General features: G+C 40.4%; 1 protein-coding gene across 5 annotated transcripts in view; it reads right to left on the bottom strand.

The window, feature by feature from the left end:
* The window catches only part of PAX2 (paired box 2), a 137,340-nt gene that overhangs the window by 61,539 nt on the left and 59,002 nt on the right, over positions 1–16,799 (bottom strand). For 4 of the 5 annotated variants that reach the window (XM_060769227.2, XM_060769224.2, XM_060769225.2 and 1 more), the window contains exons 4-5: positions 15,314–15,399; positions 4,263–4,382 (exon numbers count right to left, since the gene is read on the bottom strand). In XM_060769227.2, coding sequence (XP_060625210.1) covers positions 4,263–4,382; positions 15,314–15,399 — 206 coding nt within the window. The remainder of the gene's footprint in view (positions 1–4,262; positions 4,383–15,313; positions 15,400–16,799) is intronic. The other variant, XM_060769226.2, reaches the window with a different exon arrangement.

Below are 16,799 nucleotides of genomic sequence, written 5' to 3'. Positions count from 1 at the left end.
AGAGAAGGAAGCCTTCATTGTTGCTGAGCAGGAGGCGGGCAGTGGTGAAGGAGATTCATGGATGGAGATTGAATATGCAATTTTCTTTCACCTTGCCAAGAGCTGCCCCTGGGCTGTGCCTGCCCTAAATATTTTTTTCCTGTTTTCCCATCTCAGCCTTACCTGGCCCTCCTACCTCCCTTTCATTCTTTCCAGAAAATTACCTTCAAAATTGATTTCCACTTTTACAAACAAATATAATGGAAACATGAAAGGAAAAATAGGGAAGCCTGTGCAATGATGAATTAATGCTGTCAGAGGTTCTTCAAGTCATCTTTGCTTTGTTTTACAAGCCTATCGGGTCTTTCTTTTATCAGTGGTTGACTATCTTGCCCCACATATCTTCACAGCTTCCAGAGAATACAAGCTTTGGAAGGGGATCATCAGAGGTCATCTAGTCTACTAGGAGGTCCTGCTGGCGCAATGGGTTAAACCCTGTGCCAGCAGGATCGAAAACCGACAGGTCGGAGGTTTGAGTCCGGAGAGAGCGCGGATGAGCTCCCTTTGTCAGCTTCAGCTCCCCATGCGGGGACATGAGAGAAGCCTTCCACAAGGATGGTAAAATATCAAAACATCTGGGCATCTCCTGGGTAGCATCCTCGCAGATGACCAATTCTCTCACACCAGAAGTGACTTGCAGTTTCTCAAGTTGCTCCTGACACAACCAAAATAATAATAATAAAATTCTAGTCTACTTTCAACCCAAAGACTTTTCTGTTCATCCAGACTGTTAAACTGGGCTGGCTATAAGGAGCCTCTATCACTTTAATTACAACAGCATCACTGGTTGCCAACCATAATACAAAACAATGTTTATGCCCTATAAAGTGCTACACAGTTTAGATCCAAGTTTTTGGAAAGACTGTATCTTCCTATATAAGACTGTTAAAGCTTTACAGTCTTTGGGAGAGGTCCTTCCCTCCTGTCCTATTACCTTCTCAGATTCATTTGGTACTAAGGGTCTTCCCAATGGCAGCTCCAAAACTTTGGAGCTCTCTACCTAGAGCGGCTAGGATGACCCCTTTCTTCTGCCAGAAAGTGGTAACTTCCCTATTCAATCAGACTTTTAGGAACTAAAAGTGATGAGCTTTTTGTATTGTGCTGTTTTGCATTCTATACATCATTCTTTCTTGTCCTGGTTTTAATATTTTGAAAGTAGCCTTGTGTCCCATTATGGAGGAAACAGTTTACAAAGGAATAAGATAATATAACACCGCCCAACATAAAAAAATATTGGTGTTTTGGTTTTTAGGCTTGTTCCTAGGGTTATTCGTGGCACCGATTCAGAAAACTGCATTGGATAGACTGCATCAGCTCTAGTTCCTTAGATATGGTTACTATGATTTTCTATGGGTGAGCTGATGAAGGCTGCTATGTCCCATATGTTCTGTATCTCAAAAACTATTTTTGTAATCAGTGGGTCAAATATATCCAGAAGCAGGTCTAACATTTGAAGCACCAAAATGTGTGTTGGCTATGTCATAATAACCACTGCTAGCCCCGAGGAATTTTCCCCTAGTAGGCCGTGCACTGCTGTTGCCAGGACTTCTACAACAAGAAGACCCACAAGGCATATAACATTACCACTCCTCTCTCTACTTTGCTCTAAATGATGTGATGAGTCCAAGTATATAACTCTTCAGTTTCTTTCCTTATTCCAACCCCTTTGACCCGACTCTTGGCACACATATACTGAAGGTATATGTAAACAACAACAACAACAACAACAACAACAACAACAACAACAACAGAGATCTCTGGTTTCAGCTAGCAACAGTGGAGAGGGGACTTTAAGGCCACTTCACAGGCTAACATCAAACATCTTCTTCCAGCACTGTTCAGCCATTTTTCTCCCTAACTGGAGATCTAAAGAAACATAGCAATTTCCTGAAACTTCAAGCTAGCACCATGAAGTCCATTATCTATAAATGCACCACTCCTTTCCTCTACCCATTGAACACTGATAAACAACATTTTGTATACAGAAGAAGACATCATTCAGTGAAAGACATTTATAGTGGAAGCTAATAAACAGGAAGCAATTATTATATCCAATTTTTCCAGTAAACAGTTATCTCTGGGTTTTGCCAAGCCTTCCGGTCAGTAGCCAAAAGCCTGTGGGGGTCACAGAGGTGGAGTTGGGGTTGGATTAAAACCATTGGAGTCCCTTCTTGGACAAAGTTGAGTGACTCTTCAAATTTTGAGGAAACTAGGGAGTACTCTGTGGTTTTAAGGCAGTTTGGACTGTTGGATTGGCTGTGATTCAGCTTGATCTGTAGTCACGCTGAAGGTGACATTATCCTTTTCTAGCATAGAAAAACGGAATCATAGATTTGGAAGAGAACTCAAGGGACATCTAGTCCAACCTCCTGCCATTCAGTAACACATAATCAAAGCACTCATGACAGTATGTCACTTTTCAGAAACTCCCATCCTTCACAAACTCCTTTCTCTTTTAGTATTCCTAACCATGGGATCATACTCAGTTTTTCTGAAATGAGTTTTCTTAAAGTCTAGGATGCATGTCTGACTTCGCTTGACTTTCCCTGTATAACAAACTTTAGAAGAACATAGACACTCCTGCCTAAGGAATCCACCACATCCACCCCATTAACAAGGTTGTCCCTGTTGGTTAGCATCAGATCTAAAACAGCTGATCCCTTTATGGCCTCTTGCACTTTCTAAAACAAAAAAGCCCAGCCTGTAACACCAGGCTATCTTCCATTTGTCATATTAAAGCTATGTTTTGAAATGGCTTCAGATGTGATAGAAATATAAGAGAAAGAAAGAAACACAATGTTGCGTGGTCCTCATCTCTATACATCTCTATCACAGATTAGTAATGTTACTCCTGTACTTTTCCATCAACAGCTAGCCAGAGATAATCTGACTTCTACTGTAGCTACTAGTATGAAAAATGTTCTATCTATGATCCTCTATTGTGCAGAAACCTGTATATGCAAACTAAACTCTGATCCATGTCTATGTGAAAAGCCACTCACAGACTCACTGTCGAAAAACTTTGAAGATTATGAGCAGATAAAATACTCTGTGGAATGACTGCTTACGTTTACAGGGTTACATTTTCAAGATTAATACTGACACATGGTATATGTAGGTTATTTATTTATTTTGTATTGAAAGCACTGCATAAATTAGTATAAAATTGATAAAAATAGGAGCACAAGCGACTAAATATCTTTTGACCAAAAGCAGGCAACAGCAACTGCATTGTCTGTAGCCTTCAATAACTTTTCCTCTGTGCATGAGGCAGGACACTGCAGACAAGCATACAGATACAAGCATTCAGATGCGGAGTTGTCTGTTCTTCTCCACAGTTGCACAAAGTGGAAGATTAATAAGCATATATTTTCCCAATTTTCACTACATACATATTTGTTTGTGGGGGAAAATAAGACTCCAACAACTCTTCCTCTGTACATGAGGCAGGACATTGTGGACAAGCATACAGATGTGGAGTTATCTGTTCTGCTCCACAGTCGCACAAGGTGGAGGATTAATAAGCAGATATTTTCCCAATTTTCACTACATACACATTTGTTTATGGGGGGAAAAGACTTAAGAGTTCAACTCGCTTTTAACTCTCCTTACTCTAAAAATTCTCTCCTTTAAACTATTCCACCTGAAACTGTACTCTCTGTCTCAGATGATGAATAATAGTGAGAAAAAGCGCCCTGCCTACGTGTTCACTATTGTTGTTCATTTGTTCAGTCACTTCCGACTCTTCGTGACTTCATGAACCAGCCCACGCCAGAGCTCCCTGTCAGCCGTCACCACCCCCAGCTCCTTCAAGGTCACTATACCTCTCCAGAATTGCCCTCTTGCTGGCTTTGATTTGCAAAGCCAGGGAGAGTAAACTTGCTTCCAGAATAATATCCTGAATGAGAGGGTGTGCTTATCAGCTATAAACAGACAAATGGATTTTGCTGCAAGAATGGAAGAGGTTTTGCTGCCTCCCAGTAATCTGAAGAGTGTAACTTCTAATTAAAAAGTTTCTAGACCATCAAGGTTGTGTGCAGAAGCCCTCTATAATCTGACTGTCATCTCTCATGCAAAGATACCTGCAAGCCCTGGTCTGCAGACTGAATTTAGAAGTGGCAGTGGGGAGGGGCAAAGACATAAAGAATGAGAATGAGGGGGGCAAAGTAAGAAAGACCAGAAAAGGAAAGAAAAAGGGAGGATGAGCCCCTCCCTCCCCCTACCTTCATCACGTTTCCTCTTCTCACCATTCGACCGAGGAATTCCCAGAATCCCGTTAATGGAGTAGGAGCCCACTGGATCATTGGAGGCACTGGAGACGGGAGGGGATGCTGTACTGGGAACTGGACAAAATGAAGAGGGAGAAAGGCCCATGAGGAGAGGAGCAGCTAGCAGGTACAAAACCACACACACACCTTGCCTCTCCAGACTGCGCCCAAGGACAGTAGCTTACCACTCCCAGCTAAGGCCCGGGCCCAAAAATGCCTTTTAGCTATCTTTACAATTTGTGAATCCTCCGTAGGGGGAAAAACACCCTAACTTTGTGTCACACAAGCTATCACATCATTTTTAAGGCTAACTAGAATATTTTTATTACAAATTTCTAGATTTGGAGTCTGAATGCCCTTGATATGCAAGGTTTGAAGTGAAAGCATTACTTTTGGATGCTCTTTTGACAGAACGTAGATAACTTACTTTTTGGGCTACAGTGTCCAGAATCCTGGGCTCACTATGGCCAGTGGAATTGTAGTCCCCAAAGTAATTCCTCTAAGCTCTCCTTTTGGTCACAAGATTATATTGCGTGCATGTGAGTGAATGGTAAAAGCACGAGTATGTGGAGTTTTGCTCCAGAGAGGGCAACAAACACCAAAGTTTTTCTTGACATTACATTAAAATTTTTCCACAAGCCATATGTTTTTACTGAAATTGTGGTAAGTGGGGATGAAGCTTGTGGTTTTCCTTAAAGTTCTCTCTCCTCAATAATTAGAGCACTATCCACAATTCACTTGTGTTCGACCTAGTTTCTATATCACTGATATGTTTAGACAGTGAAGGGAAACTTAAATATGGAAACCTATATTGCAGTAGTCATCCACTGCAAATGTGAACAGTGGCAAGAATCCTAGATGCTCAACAATGGAAAAAAAATACTAACGATAGAAGACTGGATAGTGAAAAGTTAGCAATTTTTCTAAATGAAATATGGATATATAGCTGGAAGAATGGAAACGTTTCTATCAATATAGATCTGAAGAAAAGGAAAAGACTTTTCGTAAAAGTTTGGAAACATAAACTCTTGAGATATTCATTTGTTCATGTAAAAACAAGCAGAAGTAAATAACTCCCTTGATATACGTTGGAAGAAAAAAGTTAAACTCTAGAGAAACTGACAAAAGGGAAGCAGAAAATCCTCTTGTAAAGCTAATTTATGTATATACAGGTGTATGTTGGCAAGAGAAACTGTGTATTATCTATGTAATTGTTGTTCAAGTATGTTTATGTATGTATAAGTATTGTTTTCTTTATTTGTGTTATTTCTGCAAAAAGAAAGTCATCCACTGATCCACTTTACTTCAACAGACAACCTTCACAATCACAGATGGAGGGGCATATGGAAAGGTGTCAAGAGGGAGGGTAACGTTTCATCCTTGCCATACCTTCTAGTGCATGCACCCACCTATTTTCTTTCAAACATAGGTTCCAGTTGAAGGCAGAGTAATTGCCAATGGTTAACAAAGGAGAGCTGTAAATCTACAAGAATCCTTTCCTCTGCCTACTAGGTTTCCATATTTAAGTTTCTCTTCCAATGTGAACCCATCATTTCCATGTAACATGTGTCTTCATGCGTGCTAAAAATATTAACTCAATTCCAGACAGTGTTTAGTTCACTAAGGGAATAACCTTAGACCTTCAGTGATGCCTCCCTCAGAAACCACTTAAAATAGAATGGAACTCATATAAATTTGATGTTACCTAGTGTGAGAAGATCCAGCATCCCCCATAGGCAGGGGAACATCATAAGGACGTTCATCCATTCTGTTGGTTTGCTTATGATAAACAAGTCTTAAGCAGTCATTTGAGGTTCTCTTAGCAACTCCTTGAATTCAAGCATGCCAACCACTCAAGTCCAATGGAGCCTCCTGTTCCTCTTCCACTCTCCCTCTTATATCCACTCCTTCATTCCCTCTCCCTCCTTCCAATTAGTCCACCTGTGTCTCCTTGTTTGCTTTGATTCAGCATCCTTGCATCTTGCAGGTGTTTTTAAGGAACAGCTTCTTTCCAATTCTAGGGCGGAACCCTCCACTGTCTCCCCTTTACACCTAGCTATACTGTGTTATCACTAATAGGAGTCTATTTAGCATTGGACATTATCACAAGATACATAAGTGAGTTTAACAAAAAGTGACTACAATCAATGAGCTAACCCAGATATGAGCAAACGTTTTAGAGAGGTGGCTACATGCCAGGCTAAGCAGGCTGGACTGGGGAGAGGGGGGCGAGGGTTGGCATCAGGGGGGATGCCATGGGAGAGGTTGGCATACAGGAAGGGCTTGATACACAGCCATGCAGGGCTTTCTGGAGGAGCGCTCCTCTTGGCAGGAGGACATGGTGGCCCCATGTGCCTTCCTGCCAAGAGGAGGAAGAGTCATGTGGCTGCTGAGAGCCATCCGGAGGGCTCTCAGATGCTGCATATCTTCCTTTGGCTGTCCTCTTGGCATAAGGATGTGGCGGCTCACCATGTCCTTATGTCAAGAGGAAGTCAAGACACATGGTGGCTGAGAGTCCTCAGTGGGCTCTCAGCCGCTGCATGTCTTCCTCCCCTGTCCTTATGCTGAGAAGACAGGGAAACAAAGAAGAGCTGGAGGTAAGCACCCAAGGGGCTGCATCTGGTCCATGGGCCTTATTTTGCCCATACCTGAGCTACATTGTGTATACACTTCCAACTTGGGCCTGTTGAAACTCCATAAAAACAAACAGTCCCATGATAATCTAGTTTTATGTCAGCAGACAATGACATGGTGCACCCTGCCTGGGCATGAGAGAAAGACCTTACAGCTCTACAACCCACCTATAGTCCTCCCAGAAAAGAAAGCAAGTCCCTACAGGAATACAGTTTATGTGGCTGATTCGCCTCACAGAAAATCCATGTTTTCTTAAGTATCAAGTTAAAAGAATAACAGTGCTGAAAAAAGCTATTTTTTTCTGATCAAAGCAGTGATTGTCACAAACCCACTTCACCATCCTCTCATAGAAATTAAGCCTTGATAAGATAAGTTAATGTTCAATTGCATACCACTTTATCATACCAAACATAAAGAAAAGAGAGACAAAAAGAAAGCCAGAGGTTCTATTATTTAACCACTGAACTATCTCATCACAGCACTTCTGGTTTCTATATTGCTAAGAAGTAACCGACTCTTCATTTTCTCCTATGTTCATAAATGAGAACTAAAAACTTCCTCCTTCCAAAAGTATGTGGATAGGCAACCATGCACACACACAATGATTTTTTAAAGGAACTGATGGGCTTTACTTAAACATTAGAGGAAAAATAATTCCCGAGACCATCATATCCTTCCATCTCTACCTGTACTGTAACTACTGGAGCAGATGAGTCCCGCCATTTGTAATCTCAGGTCAAAAGGCTCTCAAAAATCTTTGTGACTATGCAGTGACATTTCCTTGCCTTTCCTAAGTATCAACTTGTATCTTTCCAAAAACGAAATGCTATCTAGTGTATCTCATGGTTGTCTACTTAATTGTTGTGATGGTTTCACAGAAAGTATATTGTATTGAGAACCATTACTTTGTTGTTGTTGTTCATTCGTTCAGTCGTTTCTAACTCTTCGTGACTTCATGGACCAGTCCACATCAGAGCTCCCTGTCAGCCGTCACCACCCCCAGCTCCTTCAAGGTCAATCCAGTCACTTCAAGGATCCCATCCATCCATCTTGCCCTTGGTCAGCCCCTCTTCCTTTTTCCTTCCATTTTCCCCAGCATAATTGTCTTCTCTAAGCTTTCCTTTCTTATCATGATGTGAGCAAAGTACTTCATCTTGGCCTCTACTATTCTTCCCTCCAATGAGCAGCCAGGCTTTATTTTGTAGAAGTTTTACATTTTAGAAGTTTTAAATTTCTCAGTAGAATCCTGAAGCTGGACCTTTTTAAAAATAAATCAGCTTGTCTAAAGTCAAGTGTTATTCCACACTTTCTGTCAAGTGTATCATAAACATTTCACTGTAATGTACAACACAACTGCAGGCATTCTGTGTACTATCTCTCTGAACCTCTTTACTGATATTTATACCCTCACAGACTTAGCTAAATTGAATCCTTAATCCATTTGCTAATCTTAATTACAGTCAATCAACTGAATCAGCCAGATTGGAATACGCTTATAGGCAGTCCCCAAGTTATGAAAAAGATAGGTTCTGTAGTTTTGTTCTTAAGTTGAATTTGTATGTAAGTTGGAACAGGTACATTTTTAATTGTAACTCTCTCTCTCTCTCTCTCTCTCTATATATATATATATGCATGCACACATGCTTTGGATAGCATGAGAGCATGAGGAAGGGTGAAAAACCTCTGCAGTGTGTGTTTTGCTGTATACATCCCTGTTCAGAAGATTCTCCTCTCACTTTTTGTCCCTGTGATAATTGGATTTTGAAAAAATTGGGTTGTTTTGGAAACAAAGATTGGTGGCAAAGCTTTAGTGGAGACACCTTTTCCTTATGATTTCAGGAGAAGTGAATTTGCCTTTTTAGGGATAGATTTCTCTCAGTTCCTGATGTCTCACCCCCATTCTTAACTATAAATAATGTGTAAGTCCTTTGTTTGTAACTCGGGGACTGCCTGTATATGTGGGCTTAACAGTAGCAACAGATTGAGTGGATCTGCTCTAAATTTTGCTGGCCAAAGGACAAGAGTGCGAATTATCTGTCCTTCCACATGTTGCTCGACTGCAAGTTCTATCATTCCTTCCAACTGGCAATACTGACTAGGGTTGCTGTCTGATTCCTATATCCTGCCATAGAAAATATTTTATTGGTTCAAAAGTATGTTTTTAGTTCCATATATCATCTATAAAGTGAGCCCTTCTATTTTTTTTCAGCTCAGTTTCCTCTATGTCTGTACTTGATCAGGGTCTAAGTACCAGTAGTTGGAAGCCACTGGGCTAAATAGGCCCAAAGGCATAATAATCTCATGAAATACATATATGTGATTTAGTCACAAAACAAATGTTTTTGTTTTGATTCTGACTGCTGTTTAAGTTGCTAAAATGCTATAAAAGTCCTCTTTCCATTTCTGTAAACCATACCACGAAGCCTGAAGAAGAGTCCGACTGAACCTGCTAACCATTTCTGTAACTTTTCAGTTGGTCCCCTTGATGCATTTGCTCTAATTACACATATTTTGTGAATTGGAAACACTTGAAAGTCTTGTTGTGCTGTCTGATTTAATTGCAAAATAATTATTTCCATACTGTCATCCTGTTTTGCAAATTCACACTTTAAAAAATAGCTCTTCAGTAATTGTTCTTGTCCCATGTTCTTACTTCTGCCATGACCCTTTGCACATTTCACTGAACATTGATTGCAGATCAGGGGTGTGTGTGTGTGTGTGGGGGGGGGGGGGGGGGTTGGAATCAATGTCCTTGATTATTACAGCATCTTATCTGCCCTGTCATTGAATCAGAGACTTATACAACTTGATATGACCTCATGGTAATCTAGTCCAATACTTCTTAAACTGCGAGTCAGGACCCCAGATGGGCTCATGTCAACTCAGTGTTGGATCATGAAATATTTTGCAATAGAAAAGGTTTCTGAATGAAATTTAGTGACTGTTTTAGATATTGACATAAATCTGTAAGCAACAAAGTGAAGCAAATTCTGATTTTGTTTGATGGATTTTCCTTACAGTCTCAGAAATACTCCTCTTCAAATTCTGATTCTAAAAAACTAAGTTGAGTTCATAAACCATATTCAATTGATTTAAGAAGCCCTGGACTAGTCCATCCTCACATTAATCCTGGAATTGACAGGTAAACACATCATTTTAAAATCTTGAATAACGAGATTTGTGTCTCTTTCTGAAGTAGTTCATTCTACTCTCAAACAAATCTTACCATCAGGAAATTCTTCCTAATAGTTAGACACAATCCCCTTTCCTGTATTTCAAATATATTGGTTCAGACCATAACCTTTGAAGAATGAAAAAACAAGTTTGCTCCATTTTCCTTTATAGCACTCCTCCATCTTCTCTTTTTACAGATTAAACTCATAAATTTTTGTTTCCATGCCCTTTGCCATATTCTTCACTCTCCTCCGGTAGTGTTCTAGCTTTTTGATGCCCTTCTTAAACTGTAGTTTCCCGAATGGGAAGCAACATTCCAGGTGAGTTTAACCAAACCACAATAAATAGTATTAGAACTTCCCTTCATCTGGACATTGGTTCTGTTGGTTCAGCCTAGAAGTGCATTCACTTTTTGCCACCACAGAACAATGCTGATTCATGTTGAACTTGTGGTTTGCTAAGGTTCTCAACTTGTGCGTCCCTAGATGTTTTGGCCTTCAACTCCCAAAAATCCTAAAAACTGGTAAACTGGCTGGGATTTCTGGGAGCTGCCCTAGATCCTTTTCAAACAAACTGCTGTCAGATTATAGATTTGTGCACCTGGTTTTTCCTGCTTCCATGCAGAACCTTGCATTCTGTAAGTTTCTGCACAATTCTCCAATTAGTTGAGGTTATATTGCATCTCGGTTCTATGAGATATTAAGTAACACGTCCTGTGACATCTGCAAATTTGATAAGCCTGAATTCTGTCCTTTTTTCCAAGTCATTTATAAAAATGATGAACAACAGTGGACCCAGACCAAAATCCTATGGCATAACATTCTCATTTTTTCTCCAGTTAGGAACAGTCAGTGAGCAGTCTATGGGTTCAGTCTGTCACTTCATACATATCCACTTAACAAGAGCATCTTGTAATCCAGGCATGGGCAATTTTTTTCGCCTTGGGGCCGCATCGTGGGCCTGCCTAAGAGGGCTAGGCCAAGAGGGAGGGTGGCCAGGCATGTGCTGGTTTGAGAGATGAGGCCGGGAGAAGTTGGGGCAGGACCTGGGTCATCCTCAGGTTGTTTTTCTGGCATAAAGATGGGGCTGCTTGCTCCATGCTTATGCCAGGAGGAAAATGAGGCATGTGGCGACTGCCCTGATCCTCCTCCCTGATCCTCCTCCCCCGATGTTTGGGTTGATCTTTCAGCATTATGCCGGGAGGAGGAAAAGAGAGACGTTGGCTGAGAATACTCCAGAGGGCTCTCAGCCACTGTGTGCCTTCCTTGGGCCACTTGCATATGGTGGCTGAGAGTGCTCCAGAGGGCTCTCAGCAGCAGTATGACTTCCTCCCCTATCCTTTCTGCATAAGAATGCGGCAGGCCACTGTGTCCTATGCCGAGAGGACAGGGAAAATTAGGAGGGCCTGAATTAAGTGTCCAGGGGGGAACATCTACCCCTCGGGCCTTAGTTTGCCCATGCCTGCTGTAATCTATATGTTATTAAAGAATCTACGGGGATATCAGAGAGAGGATACTTGCCAAAAAGCCTTACTAAAATCAAGATACATGGCAGCCACAGCGTTTTGCCATTTTACTAAGCTAGAACCTCTGCTTTTTTAATGGTAAGATTTTTAATTTATTTTTATTTGAAGATCCCATACTGGCTATTAGTGATCACATGTAGTTCTAAGTGCTCAAAAAACTGTTTAATTGTCTGTTTTAGAACATTTTCTGTCATTGACATTCAGCAGACTAGTGCTTCAGCTATCCCGCTAGCTGCCCCTTCCTCCTGTCAATGCACAAGGAACTGTGGGACTGCTAGTTCCTGAGATAGCATGTCACAAAGGGAATCACATCTTGATCTCAGACTATACATTTTTGTTTAACAGCACAAGTACATTTTCTCTTATCTGGAGAAAGTTCTGAGCCAGCAACTTAGTTGTTTGGAATTGTATTAGTTCTACTATCATTGGCTCCAATCAGTCTCAAAAGAAATTATTTCTATGTATACACAGGTATACATAGAAATAATTGCCATATACTCTTAAGCATGCACTAAAATTTAGCTTAATTTCCCTTGTCGTGGTAACAAGGTTAGAACCTCAGCTGAGGCCACCTGCATCTCATTATTTCCCTTTCCTATTAGGATGACTAACTAATTAATTTGATTAAGACATTAATTTATATTTCATTTGTAAAACTTAATTTCATAAATCAAATACATTTAGTGCTGATTAGTATTATGCGGAATTTAAAAAGTTTGAAAGTGATTACACATGGTCTTAATTAATCAAGGAATAAACTTTTTTCAAACCTAAACATATTTTTTAGTAACAATGCATACAAGCCTAAGGGCAAAGTGCTTACAAAAAGAGATGAGGTGGAAAGAAACAGGGACCTAATTTTCAAAGATAGAAACCGAAATCCAGCAGATGCAGGAGTCAATTGTATTAATCCAAATGATATAAATCCCAGTGTCTAAAAAGAGCAATTAGGTCTTTATCAAGGAAGTGACAGAAAAGGAAATAGTCCATATCTATTACAATTTCTTAGATGACTCACTCCCAAATGAGCCACTGACCTACTGAGATTCCAACAGTGGTTACAGAGGTGTGCGTTAATTCTTTTTCTGACAGTTCCCTGATGAAGAGCTAATTGCATAAAACATGTTGGGATTTATACCACTTACTTGAACTAATATCTTCATCTCTTGAAGCTGCTGGATTTCTCGGTGCTGCTATCTTTTTGGCATGCTTTAAAAGAGGTCTTCTTTCACACACCAGGGTAATGCCTCTTCTAGGAACAGTCCTACAGGGACATTTCATTCCAGGGCCAATTCCACAACAACAAACACTAGATCAGCCCTCAGACACTTCAGAGGAGGGAATAAGTCCTTATTGCCAAACCCCACATATCCCACCCCTGGCCACTGTGGAGGCAGAAAGGAGTCCTGAGCAGCCAACAGTGCCACACTTGGACAGCTACCCTTACTGTCGCTCTCTTGTCCTCGTCATAGCAGTGGTCACCGGGTGCAAAATGGCTGGTGGCTGTTGTTCATTGCTTAGAGTGACATTAGCCAAGGTGCCAGAGTAACATGGGACACAGAAGCCGGGAGAGAAGGAATCACCCCTCTTTCCCCCCTCTCTTCTCTAATCATCCTTGCGCCCCTGCTGACATTACCCCAGACCTTGAGCGATGACGGCCACCAGCCATTTCATGAGATATACCAAACCTATAGCTTAATCACAAGATAGAGTAGGGTGTCTATCTGTTTATGTAGAAAGCAGCAGTTCTGCTGTTGGAGAAAATATTCAAAGAACCAAATTATTTTACATGGAGCGCAAGGACATTGATATTTGGAGACCACTCTTACAAATAATGACCTCTGTCCTTGAGACCAACAGAAGGCACTTCCAACCTCTCTAGGCATGCACAGGTAGTGAGGGTTATTATGGGTTGGAGCAGTGAGGATAACAAAGTCATGATTTGCTACAAGAACAGGAGGAAAACTGTAGGCTGTCTATGTAAAATCTTGTGGGTGATTCTATCCCAACTGTTTACATGGGCCTGAACTTGCAGTTTGCTCCAGATTTTCAAGGAAACTCCAGAACAACCTGCAACTTGGTGTTAACATGGTTCAAGACGGCATTAAACAAGACCTAGAATCAACCTGTGAATCATGTCATCACTACAGAGTTGATTGAAAACCTTTCAGGATAAAAAAATTATCAAAAGTTGTTCAAAAGTACATCTACTGCTGCTGTGTCCTTGCAGGAGGACAACAATTCTCTTCTCCTCAATAAGGTATGCTACTTCATCACTCCTCCATTTTTGGCTAAAGACATTGATGTCATTCATACTTCTGGAAGTCCCTTCTGGTCGCTTCTGTATGTGTTGTTAAAAATACATTACAACTGTACTGCCGGTTCGCTTTTGATAGCGATAAATAAAAAATCAATACTTCTGGAAGTAATCAACATTGTGATTCTGCTCTAAAGGATCCACCTTCACACCTTGTTTTGTCAACATCAACAAAAATCTCCACAGTCTTTTAAAAAAATTAGATTGTACTAGAAAAGTCAAAGTGCTATTTGGGAGGAAGGGAGTTGATATAGTATGTCTGTGCAATACTTCCTAGACCTTGCAAAACTGCCTGGTCCAATTTAACTATCTGGAGGTTGTCCCTTTCTCTGTCTACTAGGAGTATGTTTGTTGCTTCTTTTTAAATGAAAATGACAGCTGACCGGCTATTTTTGGCATCTCTAAGTCTCCATCTCTACTGGCATATAATGCAAACTACATTATATGATCAGTGTTGGCACTGAACTGCATTATATGACTCTATGTTGACCATATAAGTATTATTTAGGATAGGAAGCCATGCTAATGGAGCCACTGTTATTGTAAGGTGGGATGAGCAAAGTTTTGTTATATGTATTGTCGAAGGCTTTCATGGCCAGAATCACTGGGTTGCGATAAGTTTTTTTGGGCTGTATGGCCATGTTCCAGAAGCATTTTCTTCCAACATTTCGCCTGCATCTATGGCAGGCATCCTCAGAGGTTGACAGACCTCAAAACTTACAGCAACCTAACCCAAAAAACTTACAGTAACCCAGCTTTTGTTATATGTGTTTCTATGCATTCATATTCTCAGATCAAAAGCTCTATTTGAGACTTGCTTCTTATCTGTACTGCAGTCATACTGCAGTCAGGGTGTTCTCCTTCAAGTGAATCAATTGTTTCACTAGAGGGGTGCATTGTATATGTGTGCATGCGGACTGCACCAAGTGACAGCAAAAACACTGGCTGTAAAGTTTTTGTGCAGTGTTTCAGCAGAAATGATTTTTTTTTGTAAAATGTCCCTGTACCAAACACATTTTTGTAAGCCCAACTTACATGTACTGTACCAATATCTCTACAAGGCTAAAAGTCTGGTCCTCATTACTTTGTAAAGCAACTAACTTCTCTAAAATAGATTTGCATGCACAGACATGTACCAAGGATCAGAACCATGAACAGACATACAAACACAAAACACATGCAGTTGCAGGATAAACATTGGCTATGGACAAAACCTTTATCCCATTTGGCATTTAAGGTTCATCTCTCCAAGGTGGTTTATCTCAGCTTATATTGTCCTTCTGTTTCACTGTATTCAACTTTATATCATTCAGATTCCCAACTTTTCTTCTTGTTCTACCTCAAATTTCTTCTTACCGATAGTATGTCCAGGTGCGCTCACTCCTGTCCCACTCCCATCTGGTGTTGGGTGGAAAGGCTGCTGCACTTTGGTTCTGATGATCCTGCCATAAGAGTAACAACAATAACAGCAAAGGACATTAGTCTGATCCTATATGATGGACTCTGCAGATTAAAATCACATTTTATGAATGGTGTGATATGTAACCATTGGATATACAATGTGCTTAGAGGATAAGGGCAACAGACTTGTGTTGGGGTTTGTGTCTCCATACATTAAAAGCCCCTCTCTTCAACAAGGGAATAAATTAACTACCTAGAAATCCAAACTACACTGAAATCCAATACTGTTACATGAGTGGCTAAGATAGTGACATCTTTATGTAATGCCTGTTCAGTACACACAAACTTTGTTTTATGCACAAAATTATTTTAAAACTATGTAACATTGCCTCCAGGCTATGTGTATAAGGTGAATATAAAATAAAAATGAATTTGAGTTTAGACCTGGGACATATCTCAATGACATCTTATTGTGTATGTATACGCAAATACAGGTATTTCAACAGAATTAAAAATACAGAATACGAAACTCTTCTGGTCTCAAGCATTTTGGATGAGAGAAAAGTCAACCTGCACTTAGTGCCATAGCCATCCAGAACTACATTTCTCTTCTTACAAAGAGAAACTAACATGAAAGTTTTTAAAGGACTCAAATGTCATTTTTTTTAAATGTAGTAATAACATAAGTTCAAGACATGCATGAAAAAGTACTTTTTCAAGCTAGACAGAGTTTATCTCATGAAGCTCACTTAGAGTATAAGATGTGAGACTGGGCAATATTTGGCTAAGTATGGACATTTTATTTAGTTATACTTAAATGTGGTAAAGTACTGCTAATAAATCATCCATACTTGAGGATGTATGCTTCTTAGAACCAGAGGGGAATTGACAGGGGCCCCATCTACACTGCCATATAATGCAATTTGAAACTGCATTATATAAGCCTACAACAGTGGTTCTCGGCCTTTTTTCAACCAGGGGACCACGTAACCAGGGACCACTTGAACAGGGACCATTCTCCAACATTAATACCAAAAAGGTTACAAATCAGTTTTTGGTCAACTTTAGATTTGGTTTGGTTATTTGGGGTGCTGATTCAGAAAATTGCATTGGATAGACCACATCAGCTCTAGTTTCTGATACAGAACATATGCCATCTAGAAGTCGCCATTTGCTTGCCCACAGAAAACCATATATAATAATCTAGAGCTGATGTGGTAGTACTAATCTTTCGTGGGTAGTCAGCCTGTCCCCTCCCAACATCCCTGTTGCCTTGGCATTATAAGAGGGTTTCACAAGACCGGTCGCTCTCATTGCTGCATGGTTTTGAGGCAACGGTGCAGTAATGATGAGGCTACAGACTATATTTTCATTCTTGCAGGCCACTGGTGGGCCACGGACCTCAGGTTGGGAGCTAATGGTCTACATTGATGATATAATG

The sequence above is a fragment of the Anolis sagrei genome, chromosome 3 (assembly GCF_037176765.1).
Source record: "Anolis sagrei isolate rAnoSag1 chromosome 3, rAnoSag1.mat, whole genome shotgun sequence".
NCBI classification, from domain to species: Eukaryota; Metazoa; Chordata; class Lepidosauria; order Squamata; family Dactyloidae; genus Anolis; species Anolis sagrei.
This window is presented reverse-complemented; position numbering and strand designations above follow the sequence as displayed.